A 16,881-nucleotide genomic window follows, 5' to 3' on the forward strand; every position below is an offset into this window, starting at 1 on the left:
TTGTGGTTAAATTTTTTAGTTTAAATTACAATGGCTTGTGATGGCCGATATTTTAGAATGAAAGAAAGTGATTGGGTTGTAATTGGATGGTTAATTTGTCAAGTTTATTGAAAAGGAGGGGATGAAAAAAAATGAAATTGATGAGTCATGACTCGTGAAAATATAAAGGTTTTTTATAGGTAAGTGAAATTAATTGTTGGGAGGTTCAAATTTACAGATTGGTGGTTGAATTTTTTTAGTTTGAATTACAGTGACTCAGGCAGGAGTATGGTTGTGGTTAGCCCAATGCCATTAATGAAAATAAGTGATTTGGCTGCAAGGAGATGGTTTAATTTGTCGAGTTCATTGAAAAAGAGGGATGAAAAAGAATGAAATTGATAGGTCATGACCAGTGAGAATATAAAGGTTTTTATAGGTGGGTGAAGTTAATTGTTGGGGGGATCAAATTACATATGGGTGATTGAATTTGCTTAGTTAGAATTACAGTTGAATCAGTTAGGAGTATGGTTGTGGTGGGCCTAATGTCAAAGAAGGAAAGAAAGTGGTTTACTTGCAGGGGGATGGTTTAATTTGTCGAATTCATTGTAACATCCCAGTATTTTAAGGTAATAGAAAATTAACCTTTTTTTTGTAGTTTTGACATTAAATTAATTTCCTAGTATTTTGTTTTGAATTAAGGGATTAATTTAGTTGGAACTTTAGTGGCTAGCAGGTATTTTACCCACAAAATACAATATGGGACGTGGCTAGCAGAGAGAAAAGCCAGCCACTAAGTTGATGATTCATGTTTTCCCACTCAAGCTCTTTTCTCTTCTAACTACTCCATTTTCTCAAAATCCTTCCATGGTTCATGCAATAGAAACTCAAATTGAAGAAGTTTAATCTTAGAAGCTATAACAATAATCATCTCCTATTGTGTTAGAATTGAAATTTGGGGCTTCCTTGGAGGTGGTGGTGACCGATTCTTTAAAGAAGAAAAAGAGGAAGAATTCCAATTTGAAAACCCTAATTCTTTGTTTCCCATTCTTGAGGTATAGATTTCATAACCTTAGTTTGATTTGTCATTTAAAATTAGGGTTCTTAGCCTTAGAGTTGGGGTTTTGCTATTGGGGTATTCAAGTAAAACCCTAACTAAATTTGAATGATGTATGGATTATTGATTGAAAGAATTTGTTGTTAGTGAGAATCCCCTTTGGTAAGGATCTCATGGTGTTTGGCTAGTGTTTATAAAATAAAGCTTTATTTTGAGAAATTGAAGATTTGTTGGAAAGTGTTTAGTAGCCAAACACCATAATCTTAGAGTTGTTGAATGTAAGTAGTTGAGTCATGGAACTCATAAATGATATGTGATTACTCTTGTATAGGTGTTGAAGATTAAATTGTCGGTCTTGTAGCCTTGTTGTGTCAACTAGCCAAGTTTATGGTGAGTGTATATGCATATAATCATGTTCTTGTTACTAGAGGTCATAGGTGGGTAAATTCCTATGACCCATTAGATAATTGTTTGTTAGAACTAGTAGGTGGGTAAATTCCTACTAGTCAATTTGTTTATAAGAGCTAGTAGGTGGGTAAATTCCTACTAGCCAAATTATCCATGGCCATGTTGAAAATGAATGTATGTTGTTTGAAATGTATGAAAAGGCTAGCTTGCTAGGCTTATATGGTGCTTGATGCACAAAGTTGAAATGACATGATTATGATTATATGTGTATGCATTCACTAAGCGTTGCTTATGTTTTAGTTGTTTAACTCTTTTATAGGAGTTGGTAGTAGCAAAAGTAAAGAAGTGATCGAGTGAAGTTAGAATTTGGAAGCTCTTGCCATTTGGAAGGTTGGCATTTGGATAATTTGGGTAGATGGTCCCTTTTGATACCCATTGGCTTTTGATACATGTTCTTTGGTCAAATTATTTTTGGATGAACTCCTGAAAGGTTGTAGTTGCGTTGGAAACTTTAGTAATGGTAGAATTTGTAACTAACTTGACAATTACCCAAGTAGGGTTATTGACCCGCTTGTGAAATTTTGTAGTCAAAAGTCTTGTTAAAAGGAATGATTTCAATGTATGGGTGACTTATGCTCTAAAGGTCATGTTTTGGTATTCGGAAATGTTGAAGTTGAAATGGTGTTTTGGTTTAACATTTAGAGTTAAGTGCGGGAAAACCTGATTTTGAACAAGTGGTTTGCTGCAGGTAGCCCCCACTGCGCCGCAGTGGGAGCCTGCTTTAGCTCACTGCGCCGCAGTGGGCTTTTGGTTAATGTTAGCCGAGATATATCACTGCGCCGCAGTGAGTGTGTCCTACCTCACTGCGCCGCAGTGAGCTTTCTTTCACTTTTGGCAGAGAATTTCCACTACGCCGCAGTGGAGGTGGTCTCGCCTCACTGCGCCGCAGTGGACACCCAAAAAAAAAAAAAAAAAATTTATTCGATTTTGTTTAAAAAGGTTTGGGTCCTTACATTCATTGAAAAGAGGGGATGACAAAGAAAGATATTGATGGGTCATAACTCGTGTGAATTGAAAGGTTTTTACAGGAAATTGCTTGTCGGGAGGATCAAACTTACATATTGGTGCTTGAATTTTTTAGTTTAAATTATAGTGACTCACCCAGGAGTATGGTTGTGGTGGACCCAATGTTTAGAATTAGAGAAAGTGATTTGGTTGCAGAGGCATGGTTTAATTTGTCAAGTTCATTGGAAAAAAAGGGATGAAAAAGAATGAATTGATGGGTCATGACTCGCAAGAATACAAATGTTTTTACATGTGAGTGAAATTAACTCTTGGGAGGATCAAATTTATGGATTCGTGGTTGAATTTTTTTAGTTTGAATTACAATGACTCACTCAAGAGTATGGTTATTGTGGGCTCAATGTCAAGAATGAATGAAAATGATTTGGCTGCAGGGGGATGGTTTAATTTGCCGAGTTCATTGAAAATGATTGATGAAAATGAATGAAATTGATGGGTCATGACGCGTGAAAATAAAAAGGTTTTACAGGTGAGTGAAATTGATTGTTGGGTGGATCAAATTTACAAATTGGTGCTTGGATTTTTTAGTTTGAATTACAGTGACTCGATTAAATTTGTCGAGTTCATTGAAAAGGAGTGATGAAAAAAGAATGAAATTGATGGATCATGACTTGTGAAAATAGAAAGGGTTTTACACTTCCTTTAGGAAACTACTAAACCCAATGTTTCCTAGTATCCAACATTTATCCTTTTTTTTTGAAAGGTGAATTTCGCTTGAAACTTCATGTCGCGATTCGACAACGAGAGATCTAGCATAGGTTGTCTTAACCGAGTCCGTGCTAAAGAGCTCTCTTGAAGTAGAAATGTCTATTTTAAATACTCAATGGGGGAAACCCCCTACTAATCCGCTTGAAAGGACAACGATTAATAGGGGTAAACCCTGCCCTTCAGACTTGAACTTGAGTATACCCAAGTCAAGCTCTCATAGAAAGACTACCTATATCTCAAAGTTGGTGAAATGGGGATTCGAACATGTGACCTATAGGTAACCAGGGGAACTCCAAACCACTACACCAACTCATCATTGATATTTCTATTTGAGAGTTTTAAATCCAATCCTTGTTTCGTAGAAAAAAGGAATTTGACAGTTATTTATAAATTGTATTAAAAATAGATAAGTAGTTTAAATAAATATACGTATTATTTATTTATTTTTTGAAAGACAATAGAACTTAACACCCCTTGAAATAAACTTATGTATTCTATGGATACGGATATTTGGTGTTGGGCTATTAAAAAAATACTAGTTATTGTAACCGCGGGTTGTCGTAGGATACGTTTTTTACATGACAATGTTTTGGACCCAAATTTATGTCAAATATTCGAATTCATACTTTAGCAATAACAAGAAGAAAAATGTAAAAGAATAATAAGATGTATAAAAACATAAACAATAACTATATTAATGTTTTACATGTTACATGAACATAAGACGTAACGATGATGAAAACTATTATATTATAAAAACGTCATATATATAGACATACAGATGAAAATAATCAAAACTAAATGTTTAAAAGTAAAACTGTAACTATGTGAAAGTTGTTTGATGAAAACACGGGAACCCAATATTTAGTGTCAAGAAAATAAAAACGAAAAACTTAATGTGAGGTAAAAGTTATAAGATGGGGTTAAAATGAAAATTGGTAAAAAGTATTATGTGTATAAAAGTTAGTACATTTCATGCATAAAAACTTATAAATTCTTATAGGTTTTAAAAGTGACAAATGAAAGATATAACACGAGTAAAGTTTTTTATGCATGTCATGTGTTAATCGATGAAAAAATTAGATTTACATATTATAACACTTAAATTATTTCGATATAATTTTAATGAAGTGACCATTTACATGGTTGTAATGTTAGAAAAACATTGCAAAAAATGATAATACGTGAAAAAGTTATACACTGAAGAATTAAACTTAATTTTCATTTCAATATATATGTTAACATTGAAAAGAACAACTTTGTCTTTCAACACAAATACGATAACGATGATATGAACAACCCTTCTAGCATATATTGTCCACTTTTGTGTCCATACATATCACGACTTTGCTTCTAAACCGAGCCCATATACTAGTTTAAAACACATTTACTAATTTCAAGAAAGTTACCGAGTAAATACCCAACATCTCTTCTATTGATGGTCGGTGTGAGACACGCAACATAACAAACAAGTAACAATTACTCGATGTATTCTGCGCAATTTGGCTTAGACCGTTGAAAGCCCATTGGAATTTGCGACATTATATAAGTTTTCACGAATTCTAGATCTCTTGTACAAGCTCATTTTATGACTTCTAGACATTGTTAAACTATTCATGAAGAGATCCTTAGGGTTTTTTTATAAGACGATTCATTGATTATTATATTTGTTATTTAATTGACACGACATATCTGAATTGTCATGTTTTGTTGATTTTGACTTCCAAATAATTTTGACAAACATAAAAAATCATATAGTAAACGTAAACAATAACCTAATGTGACATTTTACATGTAGTTTGCTTAACTTTTCTTTTTTTTTTTTAAAGGCAACTTTCATTCAAACCAAAAATGTTACAACAGGTAACATATACACCAAACAATAGACTATATAATTACAAGAAGCAAAAAATTTCCATTTCTCCCATGTCAAGTTCAATCTCAGGAGCCTATTTTTGATCCACAAAAACCCGAATGTTAGTTTGCTTAACTTAGTTATTTAAAGATGTGTTACTATAATGTTAGATCCCTTTTTTCCTTTTCTAATTATTAAACTCGGTATTGTGTTATGAGCCGGTTATAATTCAAGTTCCATTCACATGCGTTTGAACGACTTTTGAATTTGAGCTCGAACAATAACTAAATATTCGAACTTAAGTTGGAACATAGTTTTTAGCAAATAGTAATTATTCGAGTTTCCCGACACACTCGACTCGAATCATTATCATCTACCTACCAGCTTTACAAATTACAAAACTAAAACGTTTATGAAATTCTGATGTGTATATATATTTGGAAGTTCAAATTATGAATCGTACAACAAGGTATATTGAATTAATTCAAATTAAATAAAACCTCTATATATTAAATAAAAAAAGATTGTTATGTTCTATATAAATAACTTATTTGTTACTTTCAAATTCATTCTAAAAAGTTTTTTTCTTTTTTAATTTATTTACTTAAGATTTCATGTATAAACACTTTTGTTATTAAATTTTTGCATTTTTATTTTTGTTACTTTATGTCTATGATGTTAATTTTTTTTTATAAAATATTTTTAATTTCTTTTAAAAACTCTAATAACTAATAAATGGACTTTTAAGTTCAATCGTCTAAATAATTTTGTCATAATAGATTTTTAATTTATCCGTATATTCTGCGGGTTAATAAACTAATTTTAAGATATAATATTTCGAGGTTATGAATACCATTGGATTGTCGCAACTTCAAGCCGCAGATACGTATTTATAAAACTTTTATTAGGGATAATGGCACCGGAGTGTAACCAACTATGACCAAAAGGTTATGTAATGTAACCAACTACTCGACTCGACAAGCTATGTAGTGTAACCACCTTTGTTTTTTGGGTTATGTCATGTAAGCTACCGACTACTTCAAGTTTCCATCCGGTTAAGCCAAAAATAAACTTAGGGATAATGACACCGGAGTGTAACCAACTATGAGCAAAAGGTTATGTAATGTAACTGATGTGTGAAATCGGGTTTACTAATTTATAACAAGATCTACCGCTTACTGACTACCACACACTTACGGGCAGTGTACCCGTTCGTATGTAATATAGTTAATTGGTAAGACCAGGATCGATCACAAGGACTGAATGTTGTACTTAAGGTTGTAAAAATGTAAATCAAGAGAAGGTTTGGTTTGTGACCGAGTTGTCACTTTGCGTTTCAGAAAGCTAATTAATCAACAAATAAAATAAATGAAATACTCAACCGGTGTCAATCAAGAGTATGCAAAAATAGTTTGAGTTGTAACAAATAATTAAAAAGCCATCTATGTCGAATCCGCTACACAAGAAGTTTAGGTTGCATATGGTTTAAGCTCAAAATTCAATAATGTTGGTGACAATAATCGTGACAAGTCAAAACCACAAACGGGTGCATAACGTTTGTAAAGTTTACTCAATCACCTAATCAACCCAATTTCTTGCAAGAAGTGGTACCACCAACCTATTACAATTCCTTGAACTAACTAGTTTGTTTGATTATCTAAATAACAATTTTATCTTTGTGAAAGAAACGTGGTACCACCAACCGTTAGATTCACTTAACAAAGTAATTTCTATTAAACTTGTATTCCTTACTATCATACCATGACCTAGCAAAAGTTGTTCATAGACAAACAACTAAAATAATACTTGCATTCAACTAGTACCACTATTGAAGAACACAAATATCACCAAGAACACAAATTTAAGTAGAAGAAATCACTTCATTAAGATCTTGACAAAATGTTAAGTTAAACCAACTTGAATTCAAAATACTATGCAACCATAACTAATTGTTTTACTTCATCTTCATAGATGTATAAAGATTTAGCTACTCATAATGTTAAAAGCTACAGATTGAAATAGAAAGGAAGACATAATGTACCCAATGTAGAGAACAAATCCAAATCGAAGTTACAATCGAGCTACAATGAGTAACAATAGCTAAAATTAATCTTCAAGTCTTCAAATGATGTTGGAGTAGTGAAAAACTCTTCAAAACCCTAGAAAATCGGCTGGAGTATAAGTGTGTGAGCTAAAGTGTCCAAGAATTAGGTTTGGGTGGAATGGTGGATGGTATTTATACCCCAGGAGAGAGAAAATGGTGATGTCAGATAGATCTCACGCCGCTAGGGACTTGGATCGCGCCGCTAGAGGTGTTCTTGAGCATTTCTGTCCGAAAAACAGCAAACTCGCGCCGCTAGTAGCTTCCCTCGCGCCGCTAGTAGCTTCCCTCGCGCCGCTACTGGGTTGAAAACCCTGGCTCGCGCCGCTAGATCACCAACTCGTGCCGCTATCTACTTCATGCTAAAGTTCTGACTTGAATTTCCTCAACTCGCGCCGCTAGAGCACCTCCTCGCGCCGCTAGAGTACCTCCTCGCGCCGCGAGGTCTTGCCTGGAGTTGCCGTTTCAGCTTCGTTCTTCTTCCGTTATTGCATATGGACCACTTCTGAGCTATTTTCTACCATTTGGGAGCAATATACCTGTTGTAGGCCTGAAACCACTAGCAAATACCATAACGCACCACAAAACAAGTATAAACGGCTATAAAACTAGTACAAAACGTCCAATTCGGTGTAGGGAAACATGTACAATTTGAGGCTTATCAGTAACCAACTACTCGACTAGCTATGTAGTGTAACCAACTTTGTAATTCCACTAACAAAAATAAAGTTATAGAATTATTCATTTTTTTTGCTTCGTTTATCTTCTTCATTTCATCACTCGGACTATGGAACACAACCCAATGAGAATTTAAAGCCAAATATATTAACCCACCCGATTTACCATATCATCATCAATCAATATATTTTCTTCTATCTATCACTATATATCTATATCTATATAAATTTCTCCTTCGCCGTTGTAGACAAATGGTTTCACCACGCCGATTCGTAGAAAAGAGAGGTCTCTTGTTATCGGAATCTTCAAAATCAAAACCGTCGCCACCATGATCAATGTGGTGTGTTTTATAGAGAAAGGAGGTATATATATACATATAAATATAATTGTTTATATATATAAATAATTAGTAAATATATATTCGTAATGTATGTGACACGTGACCCCTTTTTTAATGGGATAATGACCTCTGGGTGTAGCTAACTAAGCCAAAATGTCTATGTAATGTAACGATCTAAAAAACCGTTTATCCAATGCAACGAAAAACGTATTTGTGTCTATGTAATGTATGTAACCGGCTAAGCTACCAGTAACCGGTCACCACTTTAAAAATATTCAACTTTAATCCCATGTGGCACTTTGACTCTTCTCTTTTATTTCAGAAAACCTATTCTCCAATTTATAATCAAAATCTGAGGCAATACACACAAACTCCAAACACAAACATCTCTCACCACTCTCTTTGCTACATCAGTCACCACTTCACCACCATCTACCATGAATTACCACCGATGCCCAGTCTCTCCGATATCTCCATCTCCTCCCTATCGCTACACCACATCTAGATCTATATCTGTATTTATAGTAACCGTGGTTCCAGATCTATATCTATATCTATATTAATATTCTTTTCCGTGGGAGGTGAAAAATCAGATATGATTGATAAAAAGGTAATTTATAACCGGCATGAACAGATTTGATATATGAAGATGGATGATTAAGAAATTGAAAAAAAAAAACATAGCTTTAATCTTATTTGACAATGTTGGTGATTTTAAGATATGGGTTTTTGTTCTTTTATATGATTGTTTTGTATCAAGATCAAGTATTGTAAATACCCACCTATGATTGAGATATTGGTTGGTGCTCTTTAGAATAGTATTGTGTGGGTAGATATGTGTTTTGGTTTTTGGAAAAGATGGGTAGATGATTGTCTAGATTGATTTTTCTTTTTCTATCTTCTTTTTCGTAATTCCTCATATGATTAGGATATTGAAGTAATTGCTAGAAAAGTATACTTCGTAATTTTTAGTATTACAATCGGTTTGAATGCATTGAATCGAATCTAAAACCCACAAGCAAAAACGAGTAGGCCTTTTAGGATATGATAGAATTGCTTTATCATCACGGAAAAATTTGAGTCACCGGAAGTTGGTCGAAAGTTCACCAGGGACGATGACCAGAGATTGGCGGAGGGAAAGGTAAAAAGTATGGTGGAGGGAAATAATATAAGGGGTGGGAAATAATAAGCGGGAGATTTGCATGTGGTTAAAAATGGGAAGGAAACTGCCTACATGGCAGCTGACATGGATCAGTCTTAAGTAACCGGTCATTTTGTATAGTTTAGCCAGTTACATACATCACATAGACACAAATACGTTTTTCGTTGCATTGGATAGGCGGTTTTGTTGATCGTTACATTACATAGACATTTTGGCTTAGTTAGCTACATTCACAGGTCATTATCCCTTTTTTATTTAAAAAGAATAAAAATGAAAGTGGTAACCAACAACTTGTTTCCCATCCAGTTGCTTACATTACATAACCCAACAAATAAAGGTGGTTATACTATATAGCTAGTTGAGTAGTTGGTTACAGTACATAACCTTTTGGTCATACTTGGTTACACTCCGGTGCCATTGTCCCATAAAAATAAAGGTGGTAACCGGAAACTTGTTTTGTATCCGGTTGCTTACATTGCATAACTTAAAAAACAAAGTTGGTTACACTACATAGCTAGTCGAGTAGTTGGTTACATTACATAACCTTTTGGTCATAGTTGATTACACTCACGTGTCATTATCCCCTTTTATTAATACGTCCGGGTTGAATCCGAGTTAATTAGCTAGTATACTATATACTAGAAGAGCAGTCGCATAATGCGACAACGACGATGTTGTGGTGGTGGTAGCAGCGACGAAACAACTCTAACGAATAATGTTAATAATAATTGATATATAAAGTAAAAAGAGTTATGTAGTTAAAGTGCATTAAATTGTTGTACACTTAACATAAAATTCAAGAGTTGACTTATAAAAAATATACGAGTATAACTTTTTGTATGTATATTAAGTGCACTTATAAGGGATACATTTAAATTTACTTTGACTCTCTCTGCTCTCTCTTTCTCTATTCTCTCCTTTTCTAATGGTAACATTTCTTAGATCTGAGATCTGAATTTGTCCCGGAGATTGTGATCGAGCTTGAGATTGAGATTATCCCATCCAGTTAAGGCTTCCACTCCGGTGGATCTAACCCTATTTTTCACTTTTGGTTCCACTTCGGTGGATCTGGAAGCAACCTTTCTACCATTAAGTAGGGGTAAGGTCTGACTACATCATACCTCCCCCGTACCCTGACTTATACCAGGATTGGATACCGTTGTCGTTGTCGTCATTTAATATTTTCTAATTGATTAATTTATATTAAGGAAATAAGTGTAAAATAAAAATATTTTAAGGGATGTATCTGAAAATATTAACACTAATAAAAGGCAGAAAATCTTTATAACGGAATACATATAGATAAGCACGAGCGGGTATAAGGTTTTGGGGTGAATTCCAGTCCGAACCCCTCACCAGAAATAATCGCAGCAGCAGCAGCTTATTTTTTCAAAAAAAAAAAAAAAGAAAAAGAAAGAAAGATGTCGGTAATGTTAGTAACAAGTTTGGGGGAAATCGTCATTGATTTATACACAGATCGTTGCCCTCTCACCTGCAAAAATTTCTTAAAACTCTGCAAGTAGGCCTCTTTCCTTCCCCTTTTTATTTATTTATTTTACTTCATTATTTATTTTATGTATTTTCCCTTTTTTATTTCACCTAATAATAAAAATATTGATAGCCACCCAATTTCTAGACAGATTATGTTTTTTACAACGATCCCCTACTTTTGACTACAGTATATATATATATATATATAGAGAGAGAGAGAGAGAGAGATTTTTGGTCATTAGAATTACAAAAACTTTAAGACGGTTAAGAGTGTGAGTTAGACTTGTTTCCGAAAGACGAGGTAATATGACGTACTCAATTAGGTTAATTAGGGTTCTTTCCTTAATATGTATGCTTTTCAATATCTGTAGCTAGGTAGGTAGGTAGGTAGGTAGGTTGGTAAAGAGAAGTAACTTGTTTACGGTTCGTGTCTTTCCGCTCAGAGATATCCGCATTCATTCCTTGTGTCGTTACATGCTTTGTTTGCAAAAAAAGGCTCAGAAAAGAAAATAGTTTGATTACCAAAATGGATGGAATAAACGGTATAGTTTCCGCAGTTGGGTTAAAAGTGAAGATTTGTTGCTAGTCTTGGATATTTGCCATAATAGTTACGCTAATGTTTTTTGTTGTGGTTGATTATGATGATGATGCAGGATTAAATATTACAATGGCTGCTTATTTCACACGGTTCAGAAGGATTTCACCGCACAGACTGGAGATCCTACCGGAACTGGTACCAGTGGTGATTCTGTTTACAAGTATGACAACTATTTTGTATTTACGGTCCTTTTTTTTTTCTTTTTCAAAGTTATTGGTGGTATTGCTCCCAACTTTTGGTATATGACAGTTAACAGACATAAGAAATGGATAAACTAATCACCAAATAAAGAGTGAGTTAGCTCTTGAAATTAGTCTGCTCGCAAAGCTAGTAGGACACCCATGATCACAAATATATAAAAAAAAATCATTAAATAAAGAGCGGGCGTGGTAGAACTGCTGTTATGGGTTATTAATAATGGCTTATATGTAGTACAAAAATCTATTGGGTTGAACTTGTGTTTTATAGTTCTAATAGTGAAAGCTTGGGCCACTCAAATGTATGGAAACCATATAAGACGAAAATATTGTTTCAATTGTAGCACAAGTTAGAAGCTAATTTGTCAGAATGTCAGTGTAACAGTGACTGGTTCTGCAAATTAACATTTAATGGGGTTTCTTTTCAGAAAGTTGTATGGCGATCAAGCTCGGTTTTTCGGTGATGAGATTCATTTGGATCTAAAGCATACAAAGATGGGGACGGTTGCCATGGCCAGTGGAGGAGAGAATCTCAATGCTTCTCAGGTACCTTTACTGTTATTTTTTTTACCTTTGCTGGTGTGGAATGACAATTTGTTGGTCTATTTTTCAATATTGCGTAGAATACGTCAGTTGTGAATAAAAATGATATATTTTATACCTTATATATAAATGCTGTTATTTTTAAATTAATGCAATTGGTAATGTGTTTCTCTCATATTGTTTTACTAATTTGCTTTGTGTACTTACTATCAACTTCTGTTTTCTTGTTTATCTCAGTTTTACATTACGCTGCGTGATGATCTTGACTACCTTGATGGCAAACACACAGTGAGTTATATTTTTTATCATATGTTATTTGGTTATTGATTAACTTGTAATCTCTTACGTTGCTGTTATGTTATAAACTATGGCAGGTGTTTGGGGAGGTGGCTGAAGGGCTTGAAACGCTTAGCAGGATAAATGAAGCATATGTAGATGGGAAGAACAGACCATATAAAAACATACGGTTTGTTGACGTCATATCACCCTTTAGTTTTACACTCCTTTTTATCATGCAGGCATTCTGTTATAACTTGCACAATTAATGTTTTTATTACAGCATCAAGCACACTTATATACTAGAAGATCCCTTTGAGGATCCTCCACAACTAAGTGAGCATATTCCGGATGCTTCCCCTGAAGGAAAGCCAAAAGATGAGGTAATATGATGTACTCTTTTTTGGGTCTTGTAATCAGATGCTATAGTTCGTTTTAAGAAATGACATTATTGTATATAAAGGTGTTAATGTGCCATACCCAAATTTTCTGTTAATCGAATTGACTTGTATGTTGTAAACACCCCTATTGTGGATTAGCCAAAAGAAATTTCTCAGATTTGATTACTTGTATAAACATTAAACGAAATCTGCATCAGAATACGGCCATCTAAGTTGCAGACTAAAAAAAACAATTGTTACGTTGTAAATATATATACATGTTTTGATCATTATCAACTACACACGTACTATTGTACTTTTTTTTTTCTTCAAGTTTTCACCATAACCTTGTATGATATGTTGCAAATTCCACATAGGTTGATGATGAGGTGCGGCTTGAAGACGACTGGGTGCCCATAGATGAAAAATTAGATGCAAAGGAAGTTCAGGAGCTAATTCGTGAGAAGGAAGCACATTCCAGAGCTGTTGTGCTTGAATCTGTATGTATAAAGGACTTCAATGGTATTTGTAAATTGTAATTATGTTAGAGGTGGTAAAATCGATTCATTAACTTACAAATGGGCCAATTCATACTATGTTTTATGATTTTATTTCTAAAGGATAGAAAATAGATCATAGCTGAAAAAGATTAGGGTGAAATGGGCTGAAAGCTGTCCAAACCCCTAATTTTTTATTTAAAAAATTAGGATATTGTTAAAACAACAAAATATGTATGGCATATCAAGTATATGCAGGAAACAACATTTGTGCAGAAAGTATTTTGCTTAAGGTTTGGCTTGTGCAACCAAATACCTATTTAGATCCGTTAACCATGTTATGTAAAAATCCCGCTTGATCTGGGACGGATGTTACATTTTTTAATCCTTAAAGAGTATGGGTGAATAAGACATTCACACTTTGTTTCTTTTTGCATTCAGGTAGGGGACATTCCCTCTGCTGATATAAAGCCTCCTGATAACGTGCTCTTTGTATGCAAACTAAACCCAGTAACTGAAGTAAGTTGTTCCGTTTCCAAATATGTATATGTTGATTATGTTGTCGATTACTCTCATTTTTGACTGAAGCCCTCCTTGTTTGTTGACTATAGGATGAGGATCTGAACACTATCTTTTCAAGGTTTGGAACAGTTACATCGTAAGTTATCTATCCTGGAACCTTATTGTATCTTAAGCTGTTTTATCTCCCTATTTTAGTTGATATTGAAGCACAACTCTTGTTATTTATGGATTTCGGCAGAGCTGAAATAATTCGTGACTTCAAAACTGGAGACAGCTTATGCTATGCCTTTATTGGTGAGTTCTCATGCTTTGATTCTTATTTTATGTCATATCTCTATAAGTTACGGATCTAGGGATTTTTTGTCTGGGGCTGTTGATATATAATTATATATACAATGTTATTAGTCTCACTGTTGATATATATAAAATGGTATTAGTCTCAGTGTAATTAATATTCTAATACTTGTAGGTGTGTCCCACTAATGCTTTTGGTTGAGCTCATAGAAGTTATAGATTATCGTTAAGTTAGCATGGAACACTACTTGTACATCTTGATGTTAGTATGTTAGATCATGTTAGTTTAATTAAAATTCCCCAACATTTCTCGGTCTGAAGAACAATACCTAGAAGATATGAAACTTGCAAGATGACTCCTAACGTTTTTGACGATAATCAAGAGAATGAATTGTCAGGAGAAAGAGAAGTATTATAGACTAGAAACTGAGAACGAGAACTATTTTAATATGGTCAGAACTTCTTACACTTATAATAAATAGTATACATGTGTGTAAAGTGTCAATAGATATAATATCTCTACTCTGGCAGTAGAGACATGATATTTTCTTGTTAAAATAGGAATCTCACTAAGATTGCAACTAATAAGCTAAATGTATTGAATACTTCATGACCATATCGAGTCAGAAACAATGTGAATTTACCACAGTTGAATAAAGCTGGATTTTTGTGTGTGTGTGTGTGTTTATGACCAATATGTTTAGTGGTCTAACCTGATACTTGTATCTTTATTTCAGAGTTCGAAGACAAAGCAGCCTGTGAGCAAGCATACTACAAGGTACACATATCACATGTGGTCTGATATCTTATGTTTTCATCCCTTTTCTTGAATGCATGGCTCTTGTCATTTAGAGAAATTCAAACTCCCTGTCAAACAAGAGTTGATTAGAGTAATCTTTTGTTTCTAAATTATTTTTCTACAATCTTGATGACAGATGGATAATACTTTGATAGATGATCGAAGGATACATGTCGATTTCAGTCAAAGCGTTTCAAAATTATGGAACCAAACCATGCGTAAAGGCAATCAAGCCAGACCAGGTAAGAGGGTACTTGAGAGCACTTGAGGAATTATTTATAGTTGTCCTGTACTTCCCGATTTCTAAAACATGTCATTTTTTTAGGTGGTAAAGGTTGCTTTAAATGTGGTTCCCTTGATCATATTGCAAGGGACTGTAATGGGAGCCCTGATGCCCAGCAACCTCCAAAATACGTCTTGAAGGATGATGGTTTCAATAATATAGGTGGCAATGGTAGCTCAAGGTTGGTAAATCTGTACAAGTGTGGGGGTAGAGATGGAGAGATGGGTGGGTTGGGTAACAGGTTAAAGTAAGTTTTGGTTTCAATTGGGTTATTATCTGTCTTTTACTTTCAAAGAGAGGTTGTGACCAGTGCCCATTCTAATATTGTTGTGTATATATAAAAAATGCTATATATCTTCTACAAAATAATACTACAAATCCTCCTACACATGCATGTCACTCTTCCAAATAAGTTTGAATAAGCGAGCCTTTCCTTTAAGTATATTGGATGAATGACATGTGTATCTAGGATGATATATAGGCTGATTTGTAGGAGGAAATAACAAAACTTGTAAATACTTAATGTGTGAACTGTGATTGCAGAAACACTAGTATGCAGGAATGATTCAATCTACTGAATAGAAGAATTTAGTAGGTTGGACGACTTTCAACCCTTTTGACCTGTTTGACCCATTTGGCCTGTACCCCATTTAGCCAAAAATATAGTTTGACGAGTTTGAGATACAACCTAACCTAATTGATTCATTTATAAGTGAATGGGTTCAAAGTTACTCTGAAGGGGGGATCTGTATTCTTTAACATTGCATTTTTTGTATAGGTATGACATGGTATTTGATAAGGACACCCATGCAAGTCCACAAGGAAAGAAGCAACCGAGACACCATGAGGTGGATAACCGTCATGAACGAAAAGTGAGCCATCAGGCCACAGATGAAATGAAGCACAATGATTACAAATATAAAAATGAAAAGAAGCACGATGATAATAGATGTAAAGATCACGTGGATGAGCGAAAAAGATATGGTGAAGATGAGAATGACCGGAAAAAGGGTGATCGAAGAAATGACAGAAATCTACGTGCAGATGACCGTGGGCATAAGAGGAGTAGGGGGGAAGACCATGATCGCATGAAAAGCAGCAGAAGATATGATGATAGAGATCGTAGTAGAAGGGACAGGGACTGAGTTATACGAGTATTTGATTTCATAGGGAAGGAAGCGAGATGAAATTTTTTTGCTTTGTAGCCATTATATTACTATCCCGGATCTTTGTGGCAGGAATATACTTGCCTTTTATCAAACTTTTGACCGAGGATCGAACTGTTAGACCAATGACCTGCTTTAGTCAAGGTTGTGAAACTCGACCGATACACCCGATTTCTCAAAATCGAATCGTGTATTGGCGGGTTGACGATACGATTTTGTTAGATTCGGACTAAAAATCGGTCATGAACTCGGGTCGACTTGGTCAAGACTCGGGTGTGTCGGTTAAGACTCGGTTAACATAAAGTGAAACTTTTTGTTTTCTTTTTATTTTTGATGAATTATGTTATTGTTTCTAACTAATTATGTTATATTTAAGTTTGAAGTTTTATATATATTCTTAATTTTTTCTTACATATTATTTTCAAAAATTATTATTGTTATTTTATACATAAAAACCCAATTCAATC

The 16,881-nt window shown here is 34.2% G+C and overlaps 1 protein-coding gene across 1 annotated transcript; it reads left to right on the top strand.

Moving 5' to 3' along the window:
* Positions 1 to 10,678: 10,678 nt before the first annotated feature.
* On the top strand, positions 10,679 to 16,741 carry LOC122599481 (peptidyl-prolyl cis-trans isomerase CYP59). Its single transcript, XM_043772001.1, has 14 exons — positions 10,679 to 10,887; positions 11,513 to 11,617; positions 12,083 to 12,200; positions 12,435 to 12,485; positions 12,572 to 12,663; positions 12,757 to 12,856; positions 13,231 to 13,353; positions 13,792 to 13,869; positions 13,962 to 14,008; positions 14,111 to 14,166; positions 14,904 to 14,944; positions 15,102 to 15,207; positions 15,291 to 15,429; positions 16,027 to 16,741. The coding sequence occupies exons 1-14, from the start codon at positions 10,790 to 10,792 to the stop codon at positions 16,391 to 16,393; spliced, it is 1,521 nt and encodes a 506-aa protein (XP_043627936.1). The 5' UTR covers positions 10,679 to 10,789; the 3' UTR covers positions 16,394 to 16,741.
* The last annotated feature ends 140 nt before the right edge of the window (positions 16,742 to 16,881 follow it).

This window comes from Erigeron canadensis, chromosome 5 (genome assembly GCF_010389155.1).
Source record: "Erigeron canadensis isolate Cc75 chromosome 5, C_canadensis_v1, whole genome shotgun sequence".
Lineage (NCBI taxonomy): Eukaryota > Viridiplantae > Streptophyta > Magnoliopsida > Asterales > Asteraceae > Erigeron > Erigeron canadensis.